This window comes from Lissotriton helveticus, chromosome 5_1 (assembly GCF_964261635.1).
Source record: "Lissotriton helveticus chromosome 5_1, aLisHel1.1, whole genome shotgun sequence".
In the NCBI taxonomy this organism is placed as follows: Eukaryota; Metazoa; Chordata; class Amphibia; order Caudata; family Salamandridae; genus Lissotriton; species Lissotriton helveticus.
Genome location: NC_136065.1, coordinates 980,381,125 through 980,402,780, shown reverse-complemented (window position 1 = coordinate 980,402,780; position 21,656 = coordinate 980,381,125). Strand labels below are relative to the sequence as shown.

The window sequence follows — 21,656 nt, the reverse complement described above, 5'->3', positions numbered from 1 at the left end:
GTAGGGTATTACGGCAGAATCTCGCCTCCAAGTCCTCTGACTTTACCTTTATAGTTGCGAGCGTTTTTTCGGTCTTCTCCTGTTTTGTTTCTATTTGTTGTTGCGCGTTTGAGTCTGAAATCCGTCTCTCTGCCATATCTATCTGCTCTATATGCCTATCCAGTCATTCAGAGTGGTAACTGCAAACACAACAATGATGGACAGAATGTGGATCAATGTCACACATTCACCCCAGTCCAAAGATCTGGGCCCAAATCCATCGTTTTTCCACTCCACACCACCCTGGGTTAGACAATGGCGATATGCAAATCAGCGCTGACCCTGTGCCCCATGGGAACAGTCCAGTCCGAACTACAAAAGCCATGTCCTTCCCAGAACGGAAACAAGCATCTGAGGACCGGCCCGGTTTCGAGGTAACACCTCTCTTCAGCCCGGCTAGCTTGATTCCAGTGGTGTGGAGTGCCTGGGACTCACGTCTGAGCATCCCCAGTACACTTAGAGCAGTAACTGCAAACACAACAATGATGGACAGAATGTGGATCAATGTCACACATTCACCCCAGTCCAAAGATGTGGGCCCAAATCCATTGTTTTTCCACTCCACACCACCCTGGGTTAGACAATGGCGATATGCAAATCAGCGCTGACCCTGTGCCCCATGGAAACAGTCCAGTCCGAACTACAAAAGCCATGTCCTTCCCAGAACGGAAACAAGCATCCGAGGACCGGCCCGGTTTCGAGGTAACACCTCTCTTCAGCCCGGCTAGCTTGATTCCAGTGGTGTGGAGTGCCTGGGACTCACGTCTGAGCATCCCCAGTACACTTAGAGCGGTAACTGCAAACACAACAATGATGGACAGAATGTGGATCAATGTCACACATTCACCCCAGTCCAAAGATCTGGGCCCAAATCCATTGTTTTTCCACTCCACACCACCCTGGGTTAGACAATGGCGATATGCAAATCAGCGCTGACCCTGTGCCCCATGGGAACAGTCCAGTCCGAACTACAAAAGCCATGTCCTTCCCAGAACGGAAACAAGCATCCGAGGACCGGCCCGGTTTCGAGGTAACACCTCTCTTCAGCCCGGCTAGCTTGATTCCAGTGGTGTGGAGTGCCTGGGACTCACGTCTGAGCATCCCCAGTACACTTAGAGCGGTAACTGCAAACACAACAATGATGGACAGAATGTGGATCAATGTCACACATTCACCCCAGTCCAAAGATCTGGGCCCAAATCCATCGTTTTTCCACTCCACACCACCCTGGGTTAGACAATGGCGATATGCAAATCAGCGCTGACCCTGTGCCCCATGGGAACAGTCCAGTCCGAACTACTAAAGCCATGTCCTTCCCAGAACGGAAACAAGCATCCGAGGACCGGCCCGGTTTCGAGGTAACACCTCTCTTCAGCCCGGCTAGCTTGATTCCAGTGGTGTGGAGTGCCTGGGACTCACGTCTGAGCATCCCCAGTACACTTAGAGCGGTAAGACATACGGTCTACTCTATAGGTCGGAGTGTCAATTTCCCCATCTATGTTAGTCAGCTTTGCTTGAATCGTCATGAACATGGATTGGAAATCCAGAGTAGTAGCGAAGTTTGCGGCCGCCGTAGCCATCTGAGTTGAGGACTGTTCTGCCGCAGTGTTGTTGGCCATTTTCCTTGCCTGCTCAAAATACAGTTTGGGCTGCGTCCTATCTGTTTTCCCCATTGTTGGGGCACTGTGGACAACTAAGTGCTGTACTGGGGCATCGCATCTCGTAGGTCGAGACCCTGCAATTTTTTGTGTTGGCGTGGGCCGCGACGCCCACAGCAGGGCTTGTGTTATCACAGTCTAGATTTGCATTATTCAGTGCTGGAGTTCAGTGGGCGGGCATCCAATACTTTTGCGCCAGTCAGATCGCTGTTACACTATGCTGCTAGAGCTCGGCCGTTGCTAGTATTTCTATTAACAGGGCGTCCAGGACTCAGGGCATTGGTGCTCTTGCACCTCGTGGGCCTCGATAGGCTGCAGGCAGTATGCTCGGTCCAATTTACCCATCAAGAGGGATGCAGTGTGAGCCCCAACGAGGCTGGAGCAGTCAGTAGGCGAGGGGGAGAAGGTGCCAATGGGCACCCTCGTGTCTCCTATCTCGGCCCCCACACCACTTGTGTATCAAGCCACAGATCGTTAGTTGCTTGATGAAATTCTACCCGGCGTATACCCACTGGCAACTTCAGCAAATGTTCAGTGGCAGCGCGAGGGTCTCCACCATACACTGCATAGCCCAACTCCGTCACACCATGTTCATTACCCCACGTGCAGTCTGTGCCAAGGATATATGCTGATGTATGTGGCCAAAGTGTCTTCTATCGATGCTCAGTGATGTCGTGTTCAGTGTGGACCCTGCAGCACTGTCTGTAAGTGAGCCTGAGGACCCCTGCAGGCAGCCCCTGCACCCGCTAGCTGCAGGCCGCTCCCGTCTAACTGCCCGTGCCTATGTCGCATGGAGACCGCCCTCAGGAGCCCGAGCCCATGCGCCCAGCAGCTCTCACCTCCACCTCAATGATCAGCCAGAGCCTCACAGTCACCGCTGCGCCGCCGTCACCACTCCGTTTCCTCAAGGTGCAATACAGGTCGGCCCGGCAGGCTCTGCAGTAGTGTTCAGTCCACGTTGCGCACCCGCAGGGGAATGAAGCGCTTTCACGGCCTTCGCATTGCAGCCCCTCCAGAAGTTTCACAACGAGGTCGCGGGCTCCTGCACATGCGCACTCCACAGGCCTCGCTCCGGTTCTGACTCAGCGGCTGTTTTTGGTCATTTCAGGAGAGATTTTGACCCCAGAAGTTGGTTTACCTGGACACTGTAATCTTCCGGTGTAGGTATCTGGGTGTCTCAACACATGAGGCAGGCTGTGAACGCAGGATAGTTTAAGGTTTGTTAAGCAACCACAGGAGCTAGCTTACAAAGCAGCCATCTGTAGGCGTGGCTAGCTCTGCCCCCCCTTGCATGCAATTTTAGTATTACATGCCACATAAACATGTAACTAGGAGAGAATGTATATAACATTGGGGAAATTAATACCATAAGTTCCTGAAGAAAGTCCTGGACCAGATAGGTTGTAGGATAGGGGCTGAAACATGTTGACGTTCATTCTAGGGCCTAAGAACAATTATATCCTAAGAACCCCATTAAAGATTATTTCCGGACCCATACCCACAAAGACCAACATTAAAGGGATGCCTAGGTCTTTCTCAGGTATTTTTATTTCTTTTAGTCCCCCCGGTAAAATATTAATATCAAATGGGCTCCCTGGAATATGATTGATACCATCCTGGCTTTTAGGGGCTAGGATGAACCCATTGATAAAGCATGCTGTTATTAGAGTGGGTGAGGGTCAAACTACAAAAGAAAGAGATTCCTCTTTCTTTATTGAAAACTGACCAAGTTACGAAATGCGATAGGAATTACTCTTGTAGGGCAAGGAACACCCCAATTTCTGTTGTGATACCCACATATCAACAGGCACCCCTGAACTCGTTTGCTATTTAGAGCAGTACTTAGTTTTTAAAATAATAGGTGCTGTTTCTCAAACCTTTTCCCAGTAATCATCTTGATGTTGCTTTTGAACCCTAACTCGGATACATCTTGCAACTTGCACTACTGATGAGTCTCCAGAACAATTGATAAGTCCAAAGGTAACTCTTTGACCAGGACCTGCATGGCCTTGTATCCAACCCTCCTTCCATTGTGGTCGGCCTCAAACCTTAACCTTGTCCCTGCCTACTACGACCGGTTGAGTGCGGTTAGCACATTGTACTTTTTGGTCCTAAAACTGAATTCAAACTTTAAAAGTTCACATCTCCTTTTCCCCTTATTGTATATTTGTTGTTTGTGAAATTTCTCTAGTTTTATAAATTGGAGTGGGATTTTTATTGTGTTTTGCTTTTGTCTTTGTATACTATTTTTTCAAGTTAAGCCTGTTTCCTCTGTGGAGTTGAACTGAGGGTTACATTACCGAAGTCTTTACTGGGCAATAAACAAGAATAGTGATATTATAATTTGTGGTGGACTACTCTCCACCTCAACTAATAATTCACCTTCTAACAGTAAAGATTTGTACATCTGGTGCGAACATTCCAAATATGTAGATATATCTATATGCAAAGGTTATATTTCTTGATCATTTGGGTTCTGGTTTAGTTAGGACAGGACCATATTATAAAATTATTTCAGTTTTGGCCATAAGGTGAGTCAATATATCTTTCACCATCCAGTCCCGGCTCCTATTATTATGGACACTCAGATACTTGAAGCCCTTGGGCACCCATTGTATGGTAAAACTGCTAACGGTGAGTCTGGTAGCAGCCCAGATCACCTGCAGTTCTTCCAATATTCCCCCCAAATGGTTTTTAATTAGTTAACTATATTAGATTGAACACTGGGGCATACCTGTTAACTGTGCAGCAGAAGCAGGTGCAACAGGACACAGGGGCCTGAGGGGCCCACTGAAAACTGGCAATCATGTTATAATCCAACCAATAGTGAGGGGGAACAGTTTCCTTCTATTGCACATGGATACTTAGCACCCGTGCTACACCACTGAGTGAAAGTTAGCTGAAATGATAACAACCATTAAAATGGGTTGAAAAAGTTTATCCTCAAATACAACATTCATGTTAATAAAACAATTTAAAACACATCTGCTGCCATTCTAACAGGTAAGTAATGCACATGAAACACAAAAGCATTAGTTCTTGATAATGTTTGTGTTTTTGTTTAACCAAGTGCCTGCCTTGTCTACAGAATCCAAAACTGTTAAGCAATACAGGACTGCCCACTGGTATGTACAAGAGTAAGGTGCCAAGTATTATTTTGGGGGGAATTATAAACAATATCAAGTGCCTTTTGGAGCTAACACTTGATATAATCTATTTGTGGAAGCCCTGACGTTAGATTAAAATTAAAGCATGTTAGTCAGAGAGCCGTCCACACTACATAAAAAAGCAACTCCCCTGATATGCATATAAGGTATGACAGACAGACTTCTCACAATTAATATACCTTGTGTGGGGTGCATAAACTGCATTCTTTTGATCCATTCCTATACATTAATTAGGCTTTTATATATGATGCCAACCTTTCACTCAAAGCAAGCCTACACTCTTTACTTACAACTCTTAATTTCTAACCTGCAAAAAGTCAGCAGTAATTGCTTCCACCTTAGATTGCGTATAAAGCAAGCAGGGCAACAGCAGATAATGTATGGTGTGTTCTTGAAATAGTACTCACAAAATGGGCACTTGTACAGATATTTCCATCGATATTGATATCCGATAGGACAAAATAAATAATTCATTAATGGGAGATCTCAGTATTAGACCTTAGAGGCTTTGTGGAAAAAGTGCAATTGACGTGTGTGAAATGAGAGTGGTGTGCTGTGTGCTTTTGCCCTAATAAGGTCTTCTACTAATGATATACATTTTGTTTGCGATCAAGAAAAGATTAAACTATAGAAATGGGATATCAGCCTTCAACAGGATTCATATCTCTAAACTAGGAGGCACATTGAAAGATGTCAGCCAGGGAACTTTCGATAGCTGAAATTCCAATCATAAAACGACTTAAAACGGGTTAGAAAATTATGTTTCAACCTGAAGCAAGTAGCCCTACTGAATCTAAAGCTACTGTTTCAATAAAAAAACTTCACTTGGATTGCGAATGAATGGTTGTGGGTGAAAGATTAAAAATTGTTCTAAATAACTTAACATTGAGGTTAACGGAGCAAATGGAGGTGTTGAGAGGGGAGCTGGAAGTGTATGTGTAGCAACTTACTTAGCCCGGGCACCATTTGCGACTGCTGGAAAATAAAAGTGGTGGGCGACGGGCAGCAGCAGGGGTGGGGGGGGGGGTAATTATAAAAAACATAACTGATGCTGCCCGTTGCCTCTCTGCTCCTCTGCTTCCTGCTCCCAGCAGCTCCTGGGACACCATCCTATACCCCCATCCAATGCCCGCTCTGCTCTCATGCTGCATGAGAGCAGCGCGGGTATTGACCTGAGCTGGCTGGTTTGATCCTCGGTCAGGCACAGGGAGTCTGTGCTGTTTCTCCACCCAGCTGTGGAATAAATCTTGGTTGGAAAAACCTAACTACGTATGTTTGTTTGGCTGGCCTCAGACGTCCGGCCAAACTGATATGCGCAATTATAGTGTACTCCACTCCCCTCCTCCTCCCTCCTATGGCCCGGCCCCACACCTCCCTGCACACACTTGGCTCCACCAGCAGTTGAAAAGTAAAATAATAAAATATCATTTTGTTTTTTAGCTGCTGGCTCTGAGCCAGTGGGGCGATGCTCCTCTGCCATTGTGGAGGAGCCGCTGCTGCGGGACACTCGCCAATGACTGCAGCACACATGGGGAGTAGTTATACATGTCTTTATTCTTTAGCGTGTAAGCAGACCAGTGTGTGTAGACAATGTTGTAATGTACCTGCAATTCTCTTCAAGTTCCAACTGGTGATATCCTTTGTTTAGGTCGAGTCGAGAGAAAAACTTTGCACAACTCAGTTGAGTTATCATATCAGCAATGTGCAGTCCTGAAAGTCATTCTCTCTTGATTGCCTTGATGGGATGGCCTGACACATGTCAATGCAAGTGTGCACAGCTCCTTCACTGTCTTTTTTTGGCACTACTACTATGGATAACACCCATGGCTTTGGACCAGTGGAGTGTTCAATGATATCGTGTTTGAGAAATGAATTAAGTTCTCTTTTGACAGCTTCTTGAAATTCAAATGCAATTTGTCTGTGTCTTTGAGCAATAGGATGAACATCCTCATTTATATGTAACTGTGTTTGCATTGTCTTAAGCTTTCCTTACCTATAAAATATTGAAGGTAATGGACTCACAATTTCATGATGATCATTCATATTGTAGTTCACTGATATCAGTCCCATATAAGCAGTGGTGTTAAAACTGAGCAGCCAGGCATTTGAAGCCATACATTGAAGTACCATTCCATTCAATTCCAAAAAGCTTTATTTCGGTTAGATATAACCATAAAAGCACATGCATGTTAAAAACTATACATATTCCAGATAATCAATCTTCATAATTTTTTTAAATCAGGAGTACATTTCCTCACAATCTATTTACTTTAAAATACAGCAGCATTACAAGATATCAGAAATGGGAAAGAAAGGTTTAAGATTTATAAAAAATTTAAGTTAGGTCTAAAAGCAATAGGAAAACATTAAAAATGACATGTGTACACAAATTCATTCCTGAGTTCAATTAATACAGAAGAACTACATAATTTAACTAGTCAGTTTCCGTTGCAATTGCCACATTAAGAACAATAACTTTGCAACTACAGCGACTAGTATCAGTTCTCAAAATCCTGTAAAAGACAAGGTAATTTCTAATGCCCAGAATTTTACACAACTGAATAACCCACTTCCTCCGTATTGTGGCATATGTTGGGCAGAAAAGTAAAACATGGAGAGGAGATTCCTCCTCCTTCCTGCTGCTGGGACATGAGCGGTGGGGACCTACCATCCACCTATCAGTAAAAGCATATAAGGGGAGTGTCCCATATCTGAATTGTAAGAAAAGCTTCTTGGCTAGAGTGGGTTGTATAACGTCTAGCTCAGTCAAGAAGCCATAATGGGGCTTAAATTCAAGGAACTCGTAGGTTAGGCTGAGAGTTTTGGCAGCACCAAGAACGTAAGATTGTAATCCTTTATTATTAGAGCTAGTGTCTTCTTAGAAATAACCGCGCTGGAGTCCGCGGGATTTGTCCAGAGATTCTCCAGCCCGATCGCGATCAAAGAATGTCTGACGAATGATATCCAGGGAATCTTATTAGCACCTAGAGATCCTAGAACTACCATAAGTTCGTTTTTATAGCTCGCCAACTCCGGCGTACTCCAAAGTCTCCTCCAGTACAACAAGGGCCGCGATGCTATAACATCAGAAATTGGACGTATATTTAAGTCCAGCCTTAGCGGCACAAGCGGCGTATTAGTTGGGAGGGACATAATTTGCCTAATAAACTTATTTTCTGTGCAAGTTAGGTCATTTGATGTTGTGTGACCCCAGAGTTCCGCCCCATAAAAGGACGAAGACCTTGCCTGAACACTAAAAAGTTCAAGGGGTGCACTTATTATTTTTTCAACACATTTGTTTTGAACTTTTAAAATACCCCCTGCAGCTTGCATTAGTTTTAAGTTTGCCTTTACTTTTTGGGGAGCCCACCCCATTTTGTCATTTAGCGTTAGACCTAGATACTCGAAGGTATGGATCCTATCTAAAGGCTTGCCCTCCATCATAGGGTGGGGGCAATTACTAGTATTTACATTAAAAGCCATATACTTAGTTTTTGTCAATGTTTACCACCAAATTCCTTTTTTTTCAGAAAATACTGAACTGATTTCACACCCGCTGCATGCCCATTGGTGATTTTGAGAGCAGCAGGGTGTCGTCTGCAAACATGAGGGCAGGAAATCTTTGGGAGGCCAGCTTAGGGGAGTCAGTATCTTTGGTAGCCAGAAGTTCATCGATGAGCCCATTAAAAAAAAGAGAAAAAAGGGTTGGCGCGAGGACGCAACCCTGGCGCACACCCTTTTCTACAGGAAACGGGCCCGTCAATTGTCCATACTTTCCGTAACGAACTCTGGCATATGTCCCTTCATGGAGGAGTCTGAGTTGGTAGCATAGATATGGCGGTACTCCCATTGTCAGCAATAAATTCCAGAGCTGATTGCGATCCACCATAGCAAATGCGGACTTCAAGTCCACAAAAGTCAGATAAAGGCTACCTCCATCCAATACATATTTCCAGTGCAGAACCTGTAACCTAAAAAGTTGGTCAATTGTTGAGATTTTAGCCCTGATGCTATTTTCGTCTATCCAGGCCTGCAAACGTTGCAGCAGAATCCGAGCAAAGATTTTCTGACTCACGTCAATAAGGCTTATAGGCCTATAATTGGACGGTTCAAGCGGTGAACCCTTTTTATATATGGGGATTATCACCGCTCCCGTCCAGGTAGGTGGTAATGGTGAGCCCTGCAAAATATCATTAAATAATAATAGCAGATAAGGTGCCCATATGATCTGTTCATCTTTGAACAGATCACCTGGGATCCGGTCTAGGCCTGGCGCTTTATTCTGTTGTAGACTTTTTAGTGCCAGTTTAACTTCCGTTAACATACAGGGGGGCCTGTCCCATGTCAAATCAGTGGTCAGTAAAGTGGACAAGGGTTCACTGTTCTTAGGCTGGGTAATAGAATATAGCTCTTTAAAATGAAGTGCTCATGATTCTTCAGGAATGTTTGGATCGATCACAGAGTTACCCTCTGGTTTCCCGGTATGGACAAGATTCCAGAAGGTCCTTGGATCTTTTTTGATGAGCGCAGCCCTAATGGCTTGCCATCATTCAATTTCCCATTCTGATTTTGCGTTATGTATAATTTTCTTATATGCCTGCCTAGCATCAATGACACATGCCTTTTCACCTAGCTTGAGGACTTTAGGAAGTTCACTCTTTGCGTCCCTACATCCCCTGGTGAACCACTAGTTTGTGTCCCTCCGCTTTTTTTGTTTAGAGGGGCCTACTTTATAGAAGGAATCCTTCAGGATTGCAACTAAATCCGTGTGGATTCCGCCCATGTTACCACCCACATCGTTAGCTGTAGAGTTACCAAGGATGAAATCTACCCTTTCAAATAGGGGAAGTATACACTGGTATAGGGAGGCCATATTTTCGCTTGACAGCTTAAATGTTGCCCAGCGGACACGCCTCCCACCTTGCACTACCCTCAGTTCATCATTTGTGGGTGTCACATCATCGTGATCAACGTCCACCAACTGAAGGTCAAATATGGTCGTCAGGGGATCATGATCACTCTCCGTGCGTCTTGTTATTTTAAAGTCTAGACTTGTATCCCAAAGTTCCAGACTGACCAGAAAGTAATCAATCACAGAGGCGTGACCTGTAAGTTGGTTGTCCTGGAGAGTCCCCACAAAATCGCCCATTGCATGCTCTTATAGAAAATGAGTAGGAAAGTGAGGTTAGTTGGAGTACCAGGGGTGTCCACCCTTTAGCACAGTACATACTCGGGGAGGGAACTGACCATAATTCATCTTCTTCTGATGTAATGGAGGGGACACCACTAAGAGGTTCGAAGTGGCAATTAAAATCACCTCCAATCATCAGAGTGGTGTCCCCTGGTAGAGATTCCAATAGGGTAGTCAAAGCCACAAGGGTCTGGGATATTCCTCCGTGTCGTACAGGCCGCGAATAAATATTTATTAGGGCAAATTTGGGTAGTTTCTTTTGAGTCATAATAATACAGATTAAATCGGGCCTGTTTGTGTTAATTCTTTTTGCCCTGAATCCAAGATGCATACCCACCCAAATGCACAGCCCGCCTGATGGTCTTCCTTTCGGACCCTTAGTGGCATGTTCCGCAAAAGTAATGTACCCCATTCTGTGCGGTGGAGTCTGAGCCCAAGTTTCCTGGAATAAGCAGATCCCGTGGAGATCTATAAATGCTCCCCAATCGGGATTGTCAGTATTGCTTTCAAGGCCAGCAATATTCCAGGAACACATTTTCAGGGATTTTTCCCCGGGCATCAGTGTATTTCCCTGATTGTCCTGCAACTTTGAATGATCCTGGCCACCCCTGATGGTAAAAGGAGTGCTATGTGAAAAGTCGGGACACACTATTTGTTCACCAGTGGAGGAAGAGGTTTGTTGACCCCTTGGTACTGCGTCAAGTGTTTGCCTACCCCCGTGTTCACTCACGCGTCGGGGCAAATTCTCCGGGCAGTTCATAACTTCGACCAATTTTAAGGGTAGTTTTAATGTCCCAACAGATTCACCAGGGCTTTCCAACCTCTGGTGAACTGGAGTGGACTGTAAGAAGCATATGGTGTTCATCCTTAGTCAGTCAACCTGGTCTAGGGCACCAAACCTATTGGATACCGGGAAGCCAAGGGTTTCATCAATACCCCCCCTACCCCACAGACTCTCTTCATTATACCGATTGTCCAGTTGTGGCTGCCAATGGGCGGGATACCTAGTGTGTTGAGTAAAAGGGGCATTTGGAGGGGGATAAAAGTAGCATAGCTTCATGGTGTTAATATTAGAGCTAACACGATCCGAATTGTTCGTACAAACATAGTCCACCACCATTGGGTTCTGAAAGTTAATCACTACACAGTCACCCGCCACATTTTTAGTTTTCGGGCCCACACAACCAACCCTTCTGGCAAACAAAATTTGTGAACGCACGTTCCTAGGCAGGGGTCTACAAATGTTTAGCCAGTACGTCATTTTGTTTTTAAGTTCCGTCTATGATTCAAGTTTGTTATCTGCCAGTTTAGGTACCCCTGTTAAGACCACCACATAAGGAGCACTTTCCGGCGGAAGATCAATGCACGGTAGTTCAGAGTGAGGGAAGACCTTAGTTTGTAAATCCGTTGGTTTTGCCAAACCCTCGGCAATTGGTCACAGGTGTCCGGTTGTGGTGTTGGCAGAATAGGGGGAGGGGCGTGAGGAATAGATGTAGATCACAAAGCTCCCACAGGATTGTCCTGTGCTCGGCCTTGGGCAGCAGAGGCCATCATTTCCTTTGTGAGAGCAAAGTTTTTTCCACTTAGAGCCTCCAGTTTTACCAGCCTATTTTCAATTGAAGCAAGCCTATGTTCCAATGGCTGTATGATTCGAGTCAAGTTCTCTGTTACTTTGTTGAGCAGTAGATCTAGGTTAAACGGGTTTGGAGTCACAACTAGATGTGCTTGATCTGAATTATTAGCTGCAGATACCACAAGATCAGCTGGCTCACCTGACTCCACGCTAGAAACTTCGGTGTGGTTGCTTATTTTCTGCTGCTTAGGTTTTCTTCCCCGAAGAGTAGGACCTGCGCTTTTCCTTTTGGGTATAGCGCCTTCATTACATGCAGGGGAATCTGAGGAGATGTTATTGGATATGACTCTCTGACCCGCAGTTGGATCCAGATCAACCGTCCCGATAGGTGGATCAGGTAAATTGGTAACATGACTAATTTGCCCTGTGACTTGGCCAGCCGTTACGTAGTCTGGAGGAAGATGGGTCGGTGAGCGCACTTGTGCAATCGGGCCCATAGAAGATCTTCTTAGATATACAGGATCCTGGGACAGGCGCCGTTCTGCGACGCCTATCTCTCGTTCCAATATCGATGATGCCCTTACGATGAATTGATCTAGGGTCCCAATAACATGTCCTGTTGTAGTAGTGGCATTCGTTCCTCGACGACCCGCCATAAGCCTTAAACCCGAACAACAATTTGGAGTGCATATACTCACGATTTATAAGTTGGGCAAAAGGGAATCGGCCCGGTCCGGTCTCTTCCGGTCTATAACGGGCTAAAACAGGCCCGCCGCTGTGTCCCTCCTTTTCCCTCGTTACAGGCAAGGCAGGTAATCCAAAGTCCACCGCTGCAAGCGGCACCTTGAAATACATGAATAGGCACTTGTACCACTGTTTTCTTATGCTTTATCATAGCTACAAACAAACCTTGACTTTGCAAAGGTGTCAACAGAGCCCATGTATAAACTTTATTTTTTGATTGCGTAAGTTGTGGTAATGGAGACAATTCATTTTATTTCTTTTCAGGCATAATGTTGATTGATGCACCGCTATCAATAATAAAAGGTATCAAACACTCATTTATCTTCAGGGCAATCTTCAGACAATGTTTGTAGGTCTATGGTGCCTTTTATGTTGATCTTTCTTTTGTCTGTGTTTATCTCATATTTGACTAGTCCACATCCCTCTCTGAAGTAAACATCAACATTGTACAGTTATCATTGTCTCCTTCACTTGAAACCAACAATGAGGAACTCTTTGACGATAATTTTGATGATGATCGACTTTGCTTGGTGTCGATTTTCCTCAGTTTATGTGACCGTTTGGCTTTGTGGGAGCGAGTCAAACATCGTTGATGCAACGCTCAGTCACCCATTTTGTCTTTATGCTGTGATGCACTTACTTTTCAATTCGCCTTGCAAACCATCACAAATTGGTTCTCTTTACCACAGCCGTTGCAAATCTGTCCAATTTCGGGACATCTACTGTTAGGTGGAAATGACAATCCACGTCTTAAGCACATTTTCTTTTTCTGTGGATACATCGCTTTGCGTCCCTCAGCTTTATGCTTTGGCTTACTGTTCATGTTTCTGGCTGATGCATTCTGGGTACCTCTGGCCTTGATGTCAGCCACTTGTCGCTTAGCACGGTCTTCAGCTCAGGCAGCCATGAGGACTTGCTCTAAGCTCAGAGTTTGTTTCAGCATTCTCCATCGAAAGGAATCTGACTGACGTCCATTCATCACTCTGAGGAGTGTAGCTTCCAAATCATTAGGTTAATTGAATTTACAGTGCTTTATGGGGATGTCCAGTCTCTCAAAAAATGAATTGATGGTTTGGAGCTTTGGAGCTCTTTGGTTTGAAGGAGATCTGTAGAGTTGTGTTGTTCTGAGCCCCCACTTGGCAGCTTTTGGCAGTGGGCCGCTTCATTTATGGGCATCTTGGCATGCACAATCCCAGCACTCTCTCTGGGGCCACTCCACAGCAGGCTGCGGTATGATGACTCATTATTTCGGGGCATGGACAAGTCTTTTTGTATTCAAATGATTTGAGAAGCGGATAACGTTATGATATTCAATTGGCTTTGGGCTTAAATGTCTATTCGTAACCACCTGGTTGATGTCTGCTTCATAGCATATCAGATTACAGCTTAATTTACACTGGATTGTCACAATAGGCTTTATCAAACCATGTGACATGCAGCATTCATTTGCACAGTAGAGCGGTACCTCTGTTGGCAACTTTTTCATTTGATTCTTGGCCTGAATATGTAGATTTTCAAAGATGCTTTCTTTGTCTGCAAAAGCTTAACACAGGCAGATGATGTGCTGAGACCTCACAGGTGCCAGCGTTGAGTATGTACTTCCACTGCAGCACACATGGCAAGCGCATGTAGTTTATTGGACCACAGCAAACTCTCTGGGAGCGCAATGTCGATCTGCGGGTTACATATGCCCTACTGGTCTCCAGTTGTAGTGTCTTACCCATCCCATGCACTCACCAATGACTACACCACACACAGAGAGCAGTTATACATGTCTTTATTCTTGAGCGTGTAAGCAAGAACTCAATGTTCTAAACCTGCATTCACTTCATTACCCTCCAACGCTTACATCATAGGTCTGAAACGAAAAGGGTTCTGGCATTCTTTATTTACATGACACTACAGTATGCACCAGTCTATAAGTTTGTTTCAGAGGCGGACCCCATCTATTTTTATTAAAGGCTGTCTTAATAATAAGTGAGAAGGTGGTACTAATTACTAGTCGAAAGCCTGTTAGAAAACAGAGAATTCTTTTCTTCCAGCTGGCTTTCTCTATTAGATCTTGCAATAGCAATGATGCATATAACGTGACCTTAACATGCAGCAGCAAAATGAGCCTGTACTTGGCTGGTTCAGTCATTGAGCCTTGTGGATTGAATGTATTTTAAACCAAAATACCTTGAAATGACAGGCATTGAGGATTTAGCACTTGATGATGTGAGTATTTCTGCATTTAAGAAAGCTTTAATCTGATCGATGTAGTGTGAATCCATAAAATGACACTATACTGTGAAATAGAAGCTGAAAGTGGCTTTGTAGTGAGGAAGAATAGAGATGTTGACAATGTGTACACGTACATTTGTTGTGTTTACTGCTGCATATAGGACTGAACACAAAAACCTTAGATATAAAGTCATACCCAAGCTCAGTTCCCTTAAAGATTCAAAACAGGTTTCCCCACTCAACCCAATCAAAAGCTTTCACAGCATCTAGTGAGGTATCCAAGGCTTCTGTAGTGTTCTGCTTCCATTGCCACAAGACGTGTGCTAGGGTTGTGAAATGATTCCTGGATGAGTGCCTGGTACACTTCTCAGGAACGTGGTGTGGTAATTACAGCATTCAAGAGGGTCCTCACCTTGTTAGATATAATAGATATGGTATCATTGTTGGAAATAGGGCATAAGTAACCTATATTGTCTGCTTTTCTGAACATTGTGTATAGTGAGAATGTCAGTAGGGGGTGCTCCATTTTATAAAACACTTTTGGAAATCTATCTTCCTCAGGTGACTTGCAAAATAGCAAGCAGCAAAGGCATGTGCTAACTTTACTTTAGTGAGGTTACCTCTAGCAGAGCTCTGCCTGCATAGGTCAGAGTGGGGGACTTCAACCATCTTCGTAAATCTTTTTTCCATTCCTTAGTGTCAGTTTAGTCACATCTACACAGCATTTCATTGCAGACACCGAGAGCCTTGTCTATGTTGCAGAGATGGGTGAGCATGATTGAGATCTGTTATTCCCTTTGGACTAACTAAACTGCCAATAAACTGCAAGCTTTTACCCATATTTGTAGTGCCTTTGTTTGAGTTTGACTAACTGCCTTGTACAAAACGAATTGATTAGAGCAATATTAGCAGTTTCTAGTTGCTACCTTGTGGTAGGGGAGGGGATGTATTCTAACTTAATGTCACTTTCTTGACCTTATTATCAATTGATGTTTGTTTCATTATAGCGCAGGGTTAGAACAATGTCTGCTCCAGTGTTCCACGATAGGTAGTAGCACTAGTGTGCGTTATCTGGCCTGATTCACAAAGATAAAGTTGCAAATTTGCTGTAAGATCACTCTTGCAGTTTAACTGATCTACCAGACATTTACCATCACAAGTAGTAACCTTACAAATAGTCACCAACTAGTAGTTGTAGTAACTCATTTTGACGTAAGTGATAGAAATTATTTACTACTCACAAAGTTACTAGTCGTAAACTTACACTGCAAGTCAGTAAACTAACACCAAAAGTGTAACATACTTTATCTTTTTGAATCAAGCCTTGTGTTGCTTAAATGCTTAACCTTGTCTTAAGTCAACTCCGGACTTAAGAACTTTGTAAGTTTGGTTTTAATAAATTGAATACTAGCTCCTCTTTGCTCAGAAGGTACTTCTGCTATTTTTTGTAATATCAAGTCTTTGTGTCATGGTTGTGGTCTGATCTTAGTCTTGCATAAGGAATGATAATAAATAGCCCACTAACTCTATGTTTTCTTACAGTCTAGTTGCCTGTGATGGATAATCGTTCTTCATGATCATATAGTTCACCTCATTTCAAATACGTGGGAGTGAGACGTCGCTTGTGATGTCTTCCCTGTTAGCGATAGCACGCTACTACCACCACCATTCAGAATTCGCCTTGGGGACCTATGCAATAAGAATTTGGAAGATTGAGAGAGGTAGCAGTCTTTTCTTCATTTATTCAGGTAAGAGAACTAAGAAGTGCAGTGAACTAGCTTAGTTAATATCTTCTACTAAAGTAGATTTTTTGGCAATCAGAGATAGAATGGAAAGAGTAAGATTGTTTTGTATGTAGTTATCATGGGCCTAACTGGCTAGTGGTCAATAGATACAGTGGGTAGTAGTTAACCGCACCAAGCAATAATAAAGACCAATCTGTGTTGTTCCCACTCTGATAACTTGGGTATTGTTTGGGTATAAATAAGGGAAGTAACCCAGCAATTAAATATATGGCAAGTGACTTCAGATTCAGATAGGGAAAGTCAATGTGCAGTATGTGACTGTTCAGAACACAGCTTTTTGTCTATAAACAAAAACACAAGGCTGCCCTAAAAAGACAAAATACCGATTGCAAGTGATATGCATATTAGAAATTACCCATTTATTTTTTTATAAAGAAAACTCACCCTTTCACCTACAACACACCCACCAGTCTCGCCAAACAAACAGAAAAGGGCTTAGAGGGCATCCAGGCAGGTATGTAAGAATGTCACTTCTTGTGCCAGGTTCTGGTGTCTCACCCGAATCAGTGACATCTCACATAGGGAGCGGCAGAGAAGGCAGTATGTTGTGGATGACAAAGATGGGGTGTTCCGCCAAACAGCAGTGGAGGACCCCGCCTGCTGGGAGCACTGGCAATAGAGTGGCTGGGATGGAGAGGGGCCAGGCTGGTGGGAGGGATGGGAGGCACAAGCCTCCTCCTCCAAAGCATCCAGCCAGTGATATTCAGTCACGATGGCCTCCATCTTGTGGTGCTGCAGTCGGGCAGCTATCTCCTGCCAGGTTGGACCTCTAGCAGCAGAAATAGCTATATCAAGAAAGAAAAACAATCAAAGACACAAATTGTAATACTCAGTTAAAAAACGTTATAGTGGCACAGTAACAGAACATTGCTGGTCTCCTACAGGCACTGGAATTTTTGATGTGATTAGTCATAGTGCCAAGTTTTTCCCACACATGCATCACATAACAATAGCACTGACTCCCAGGAACTAAGCCAGAATATCACCAGAGTAAAAGTGATTTATTTGTATTAAGGATTTCAAAGTAAAACTAAACAGACACTTTGTGAGTAAAAAAGACCTTGCATGAAGAGTTAGGCATATATGCAGCACAAATAATAGTATTATTGATATGCAAAATTAATGGAGGCATTCTAGTGGGTCTGCTACTCTCTGCAGTCTGCAGCATGGTTTTGGGCCAGCTGTAATGGGAAATGTATTATTAACTTATTAAAAGGAATTTCAATGGCACCTACTCTTCTCCAACTGCTTCTTTAATTCTACCCTGGCTCCACCTTGGCAGTTCGGGCTGGACTGTTCCCATGAGGCACAGGATCAGACTGATTTGCATATGGCCATGTCTGAACTGGGGTGTCAGAGTGGGCTAAAGAATGGTGATGGATTAAACCCAGATCCGTTGACTGGGGGTGAGTGCTTGTATTGACAACGCTCCGTCCATCATTTCCTTTGGTTTTGCTTTGTTCGCCATAAGTTGGCAGGGTATGCTCAGACGTGAGTCCCTTGCTCACTTTGCCACTGGATTCAAGCAAGCCCAGCTGAAGACGGCTGCTATGCCAGAAACCGGTCCTGGGAAGCTTGTTTCCGGTCCAGGGAAGGCATGGCTTGGCAGTTCGGGCTGGACTGTTCCCATGAGGCACAGGGTCAGACTGATTTGCATATGGCCATGTCTGAACTGGGGTGGCAGAGTGGGCTAAAGAATGGTGATGGATTAAACCCAGATCAGTTGACTGGGGGTGAGTGCTTGTATTGTCAAGGCTCCGTCCATCATTTCCTTTGGTTTTGCTTTGTTCGCCATAAGTTGGCAGGGTATGCTCAGACGTGAGTCCTTGCTCACTTTGCCACTGGATTCAAGAAAGCCCAGCTGAAGACGGCTGCAATGCCAGAAACCGGACCTGGAAAGCTTGTTTCCGGTCCAGGGAAGGCATGGCTTGGCAGTTCGGGCTGGACTGTTCCCATGAGGCACAGGGTCAGACTGATTTGCATATGGCCATATCTGAACTGGGGTGGCAGAGTGGGCTAAAGAATGGTGATGGATTAAACCCAGATCAGTTGACTGGGGGTGAGTGCTTGTATTGTCAACGCTCCGTCCATCATTTCCTTTGGTTTTGCCAAACTTAAATGAGGCAGATGAATAAGAAAATATCACACATGTCATACATAATTGATATCCTGTTTGTTGTAAGTAGAGAGTGGACAGATTATAAACTATGCACTGTAGTACAGGGAAGGGAACAGTATATATTTGTGAAAATAGAAATGTAAATGTAAATGTAAATGTAGGTGTACTTATATAGCGCAAACCTGTCACCCAAAGGGCATCCTGGCGCTTGCTTAGGGAACCCGTCCTGGTATTCCCCTGTGAGAAACCCCGGCAGGGTGTCCACAAGGTGAAAGCCAGGCATCCCGCCGCGAGGGGCCGTAGTGGAGATTAAGCAAGCTATTGCCCAGAGTTGCAGAGTGTGACCCCGTGATTCGAGTAGGCACCGGAGCGAGAATTGTCGAGTCCGTGGAATTTTTGAGCCCGAGACCCGCTGAGGCGGGGAATCGAACCCTGGTCCACGGTCGATCTCAGCTTCCGGGTCTGCCGCCTCTAACCACTGAGCCACGCTTCTCCACAAATAGAAGCTAGGAGGCTTGATTGGTTTGTCAATGGCTATGTCTTTTTGACAGTTCTTGTCACAAATTGGTCTTTCCAAGAGTGGGTCTGGTCACTGGGCGTCATCCCCTGATCCTTCTCTCCCTTGTCACGTTTGGTTGGGCTCTTCGACCAGCCAGCTGTCCCCCAGGAAGCTCAACAAAAGAAGAGAGGACAGAAAGTAGCCCGTACGAAGTATATCTACACTTGGTAGTTTGTTCAGGGTCCGCCACCACAACTGGAAAGAAAGATAAACTCCTAAGTGTCTGAGAAAGGGCTACAATTTAACAGAATAAAGGCCAGAGTGCTCTGGTACTGTGACCTGTTCCCTTACAGGTGCTTTTACCAAAAATAGGCATGCAAAGAGAAGGTGAGAGGTGAAGGGGGGAAAGGTTTGTATGTGAGTGGACCAAACTATCAAAAACCAAAATACGGGCTGAGCTGTCCCTTTGAGTCGCTCACCCAATAGTGCCAAAGTGTTTCTTCCCGTGCCTTCCTTCTCTGCCCAGCCCGCTTCCTCGTACTCTCACTCGGTCCCCACAACCACCTGTCCAAAGCTTGTGTACGGTATCACTCACCGCTCGGGCGCAACCCTCCTGAGTTGTGGCACAAGTTCTCTCACTTCCTGTGGGGAATCCACCACTCCTTGAACCACTCCTCATCATCGCCCTGGTCTTTTTTTGCTTCCTTACTTCTTCTCCTCAGTGTTTTCTCAGTTTCCTCGTTTTCTGCATTTTGCAACTCTCCTGAGTTCCACCCTCCAGTCTCCTCTTTGTGACGCCCCTCTTCTTCCTGTCCCGCCTTTTCTTCAGCCTGATAAATGTTTGATTGGTTGCCTTCTTCGGGAACACCTCCGTTTTCCTGCAGGGAAGAGTTCTCGAACTATGGATTAAACAGTGTAGGTCCCAAGTAGTTCCGGGTTCGGGAGGCTGCGGCTTTCATCCGAGGTATGAGGGGTGCTTTGGGGGGTACATCTTCAAGTCCCACCTGACATCCCCCTTCCTAACTTTCCTGTTTACACTAATTGGATCTTTAGGATACCTAGAGAGAAAATCAGCATTGGTTTGTTCCTTTTCTTTACGATGAAGAGTAGTGAATCTAAAAGGTTGTAAAGCCAAGAACCACATTAAGATCCAGTCATTATGCCCTTTATTTTGGGAAAGCCACTCAAGTGGTGCATGGTCTATGTACAAAGTAAATTCATGACCATCCAGGTAATAGCTTAGAGAATCAATAGCCCAATTGATGGGCAATGATTCTTTTTCAACAACAGTGTAGTTTTTCTCTCTGGGGAACAACTTGCGGCTAATGTAAATAATTGGCCTCTCATTCCCTGTGAGTCGTGTTGTGACAGGACAGCTCCTATGCTCTATTCTGAGGGATCCATTTGCAGTATGAAGGGCATGGAGTAGTCTGGGCTAAGAAGTATCGGTTTAGTTGTGAGGGTCTGTTTCAATTAGTGAAAGGTTTGTATTACTTTGGCCGAGGATTGTTCGAGCTCCTTTTCTGTTCTTATGACTTTTCTAAGAAGATAAGTCAGTGGGGAAGCAATTTGGGAAAAAGATGGTATAAACTTTCTATAATAGCCCAAGATTCCCATGAAGGCACACAAATCTTTTTTTGTGAGGGCAAAGGATAGTTGGGATACGGCAGCTACCTTTTCTTCCTGTGGCTTAATGTATCCTTCCCCTAAAATATACCCCATGTATTTAACAGAGTGACCAGCCAGGTGGCTTTTAGCAGAATTTGCAGTCAACCCTCCCTCTTTTAAAGCCTGGATTACCTTGCACAGATGAGATATATGTTGGTCTGAAGCATATCTCTAGACCTTGCCCTCGCCACAGTACCCCGCACCTAAAGAGCAACCTCCGGCGGCATATCGTTCTCCTACCTTGCTGCCAACACCTGGAACACCCTCCCTATCCTCCTACAGCTAACCTTCAGAAGACTCCTCAAGACCTGGCTATTCGAGCAGTAGCGGCACCCCCGCCCCCCAGTGCCTTGGGACCCTCACAGGTATGTAGTGCGCTTTACAAATGTTCTGATTGATTGATTGATTGATTGATCACTATCAATGATAATGTCAATGTATACAGCCGCAAATTCTTCACATGAATTTGAATTTAAAAGTATTTATTAAGCGCACGTATACCAAACGGTTTCTTGGCGCTGAAGGATGCAGAACCCGGGAGGAAGAGGTGTGGGGATTAGGGCGAGAAAGCTTGCAGGAACAGAAAAGTTTTGAGCTCCTTGCGGAACTCAGGATACGAGGGTGTAGATCTGATAGTGGGGGGGGGGGGAAGTTCCAGAAAGAGGGGCCAAGAACAGCAAACCTCATACCCCCCATACTATTCTCCCTGAACCGCGGAACAGAGAGGAGAGACTGGGTGGAAGAGCGAAGTTCTCTGACAGGCCTATAGTTTTTGATTTCCGAGCTTATAAAAGCTGGAGCGGTTCTGGCTCGGGCCTGAAACGTAGTGCATCCCAGCTTGAAGAGGGCCCGCTCTCTGATGGGGAGCCAATGTAAGGCCTTTAATAGGGGAGTGACATGGTGCGACTTAGAGAGACCATGGATGAGGCGGGCAGCTTGGTTCTGGACCAACTGGAGACGTCGGAGGGCA

The 21,656-nt window shown here is 44.9% G+C and overlaps 1 protein-coding gene across 3 annotated transcripts in view; it reads left to right on the top strand.

Moving 5' to 3' along the window:
- The window catches only part of LOC144755038 (uncharacterized), a 446,749-nt gene that overhangs the window by 23,870 nt on the left and 401,223 nt on the right, over positions 1-21,656 (top strand). For all 3 annotated transcript variants that reach the window (XM_078643488.1, XM_078643489.1, XM_078643490.1), the window contains exon 2: positions 16,138-16,343. In XM_078643488.1, the coding sequence (XP_078499614.1) occupies positions 16,223-16,343 (121 nt within the window). In that variant the 5' untranslated portion in view covers positions 16,138-16,222. The remainder of the gene's footprint in view (positions 1-16,137; positions 16,344-21,656) is intronic.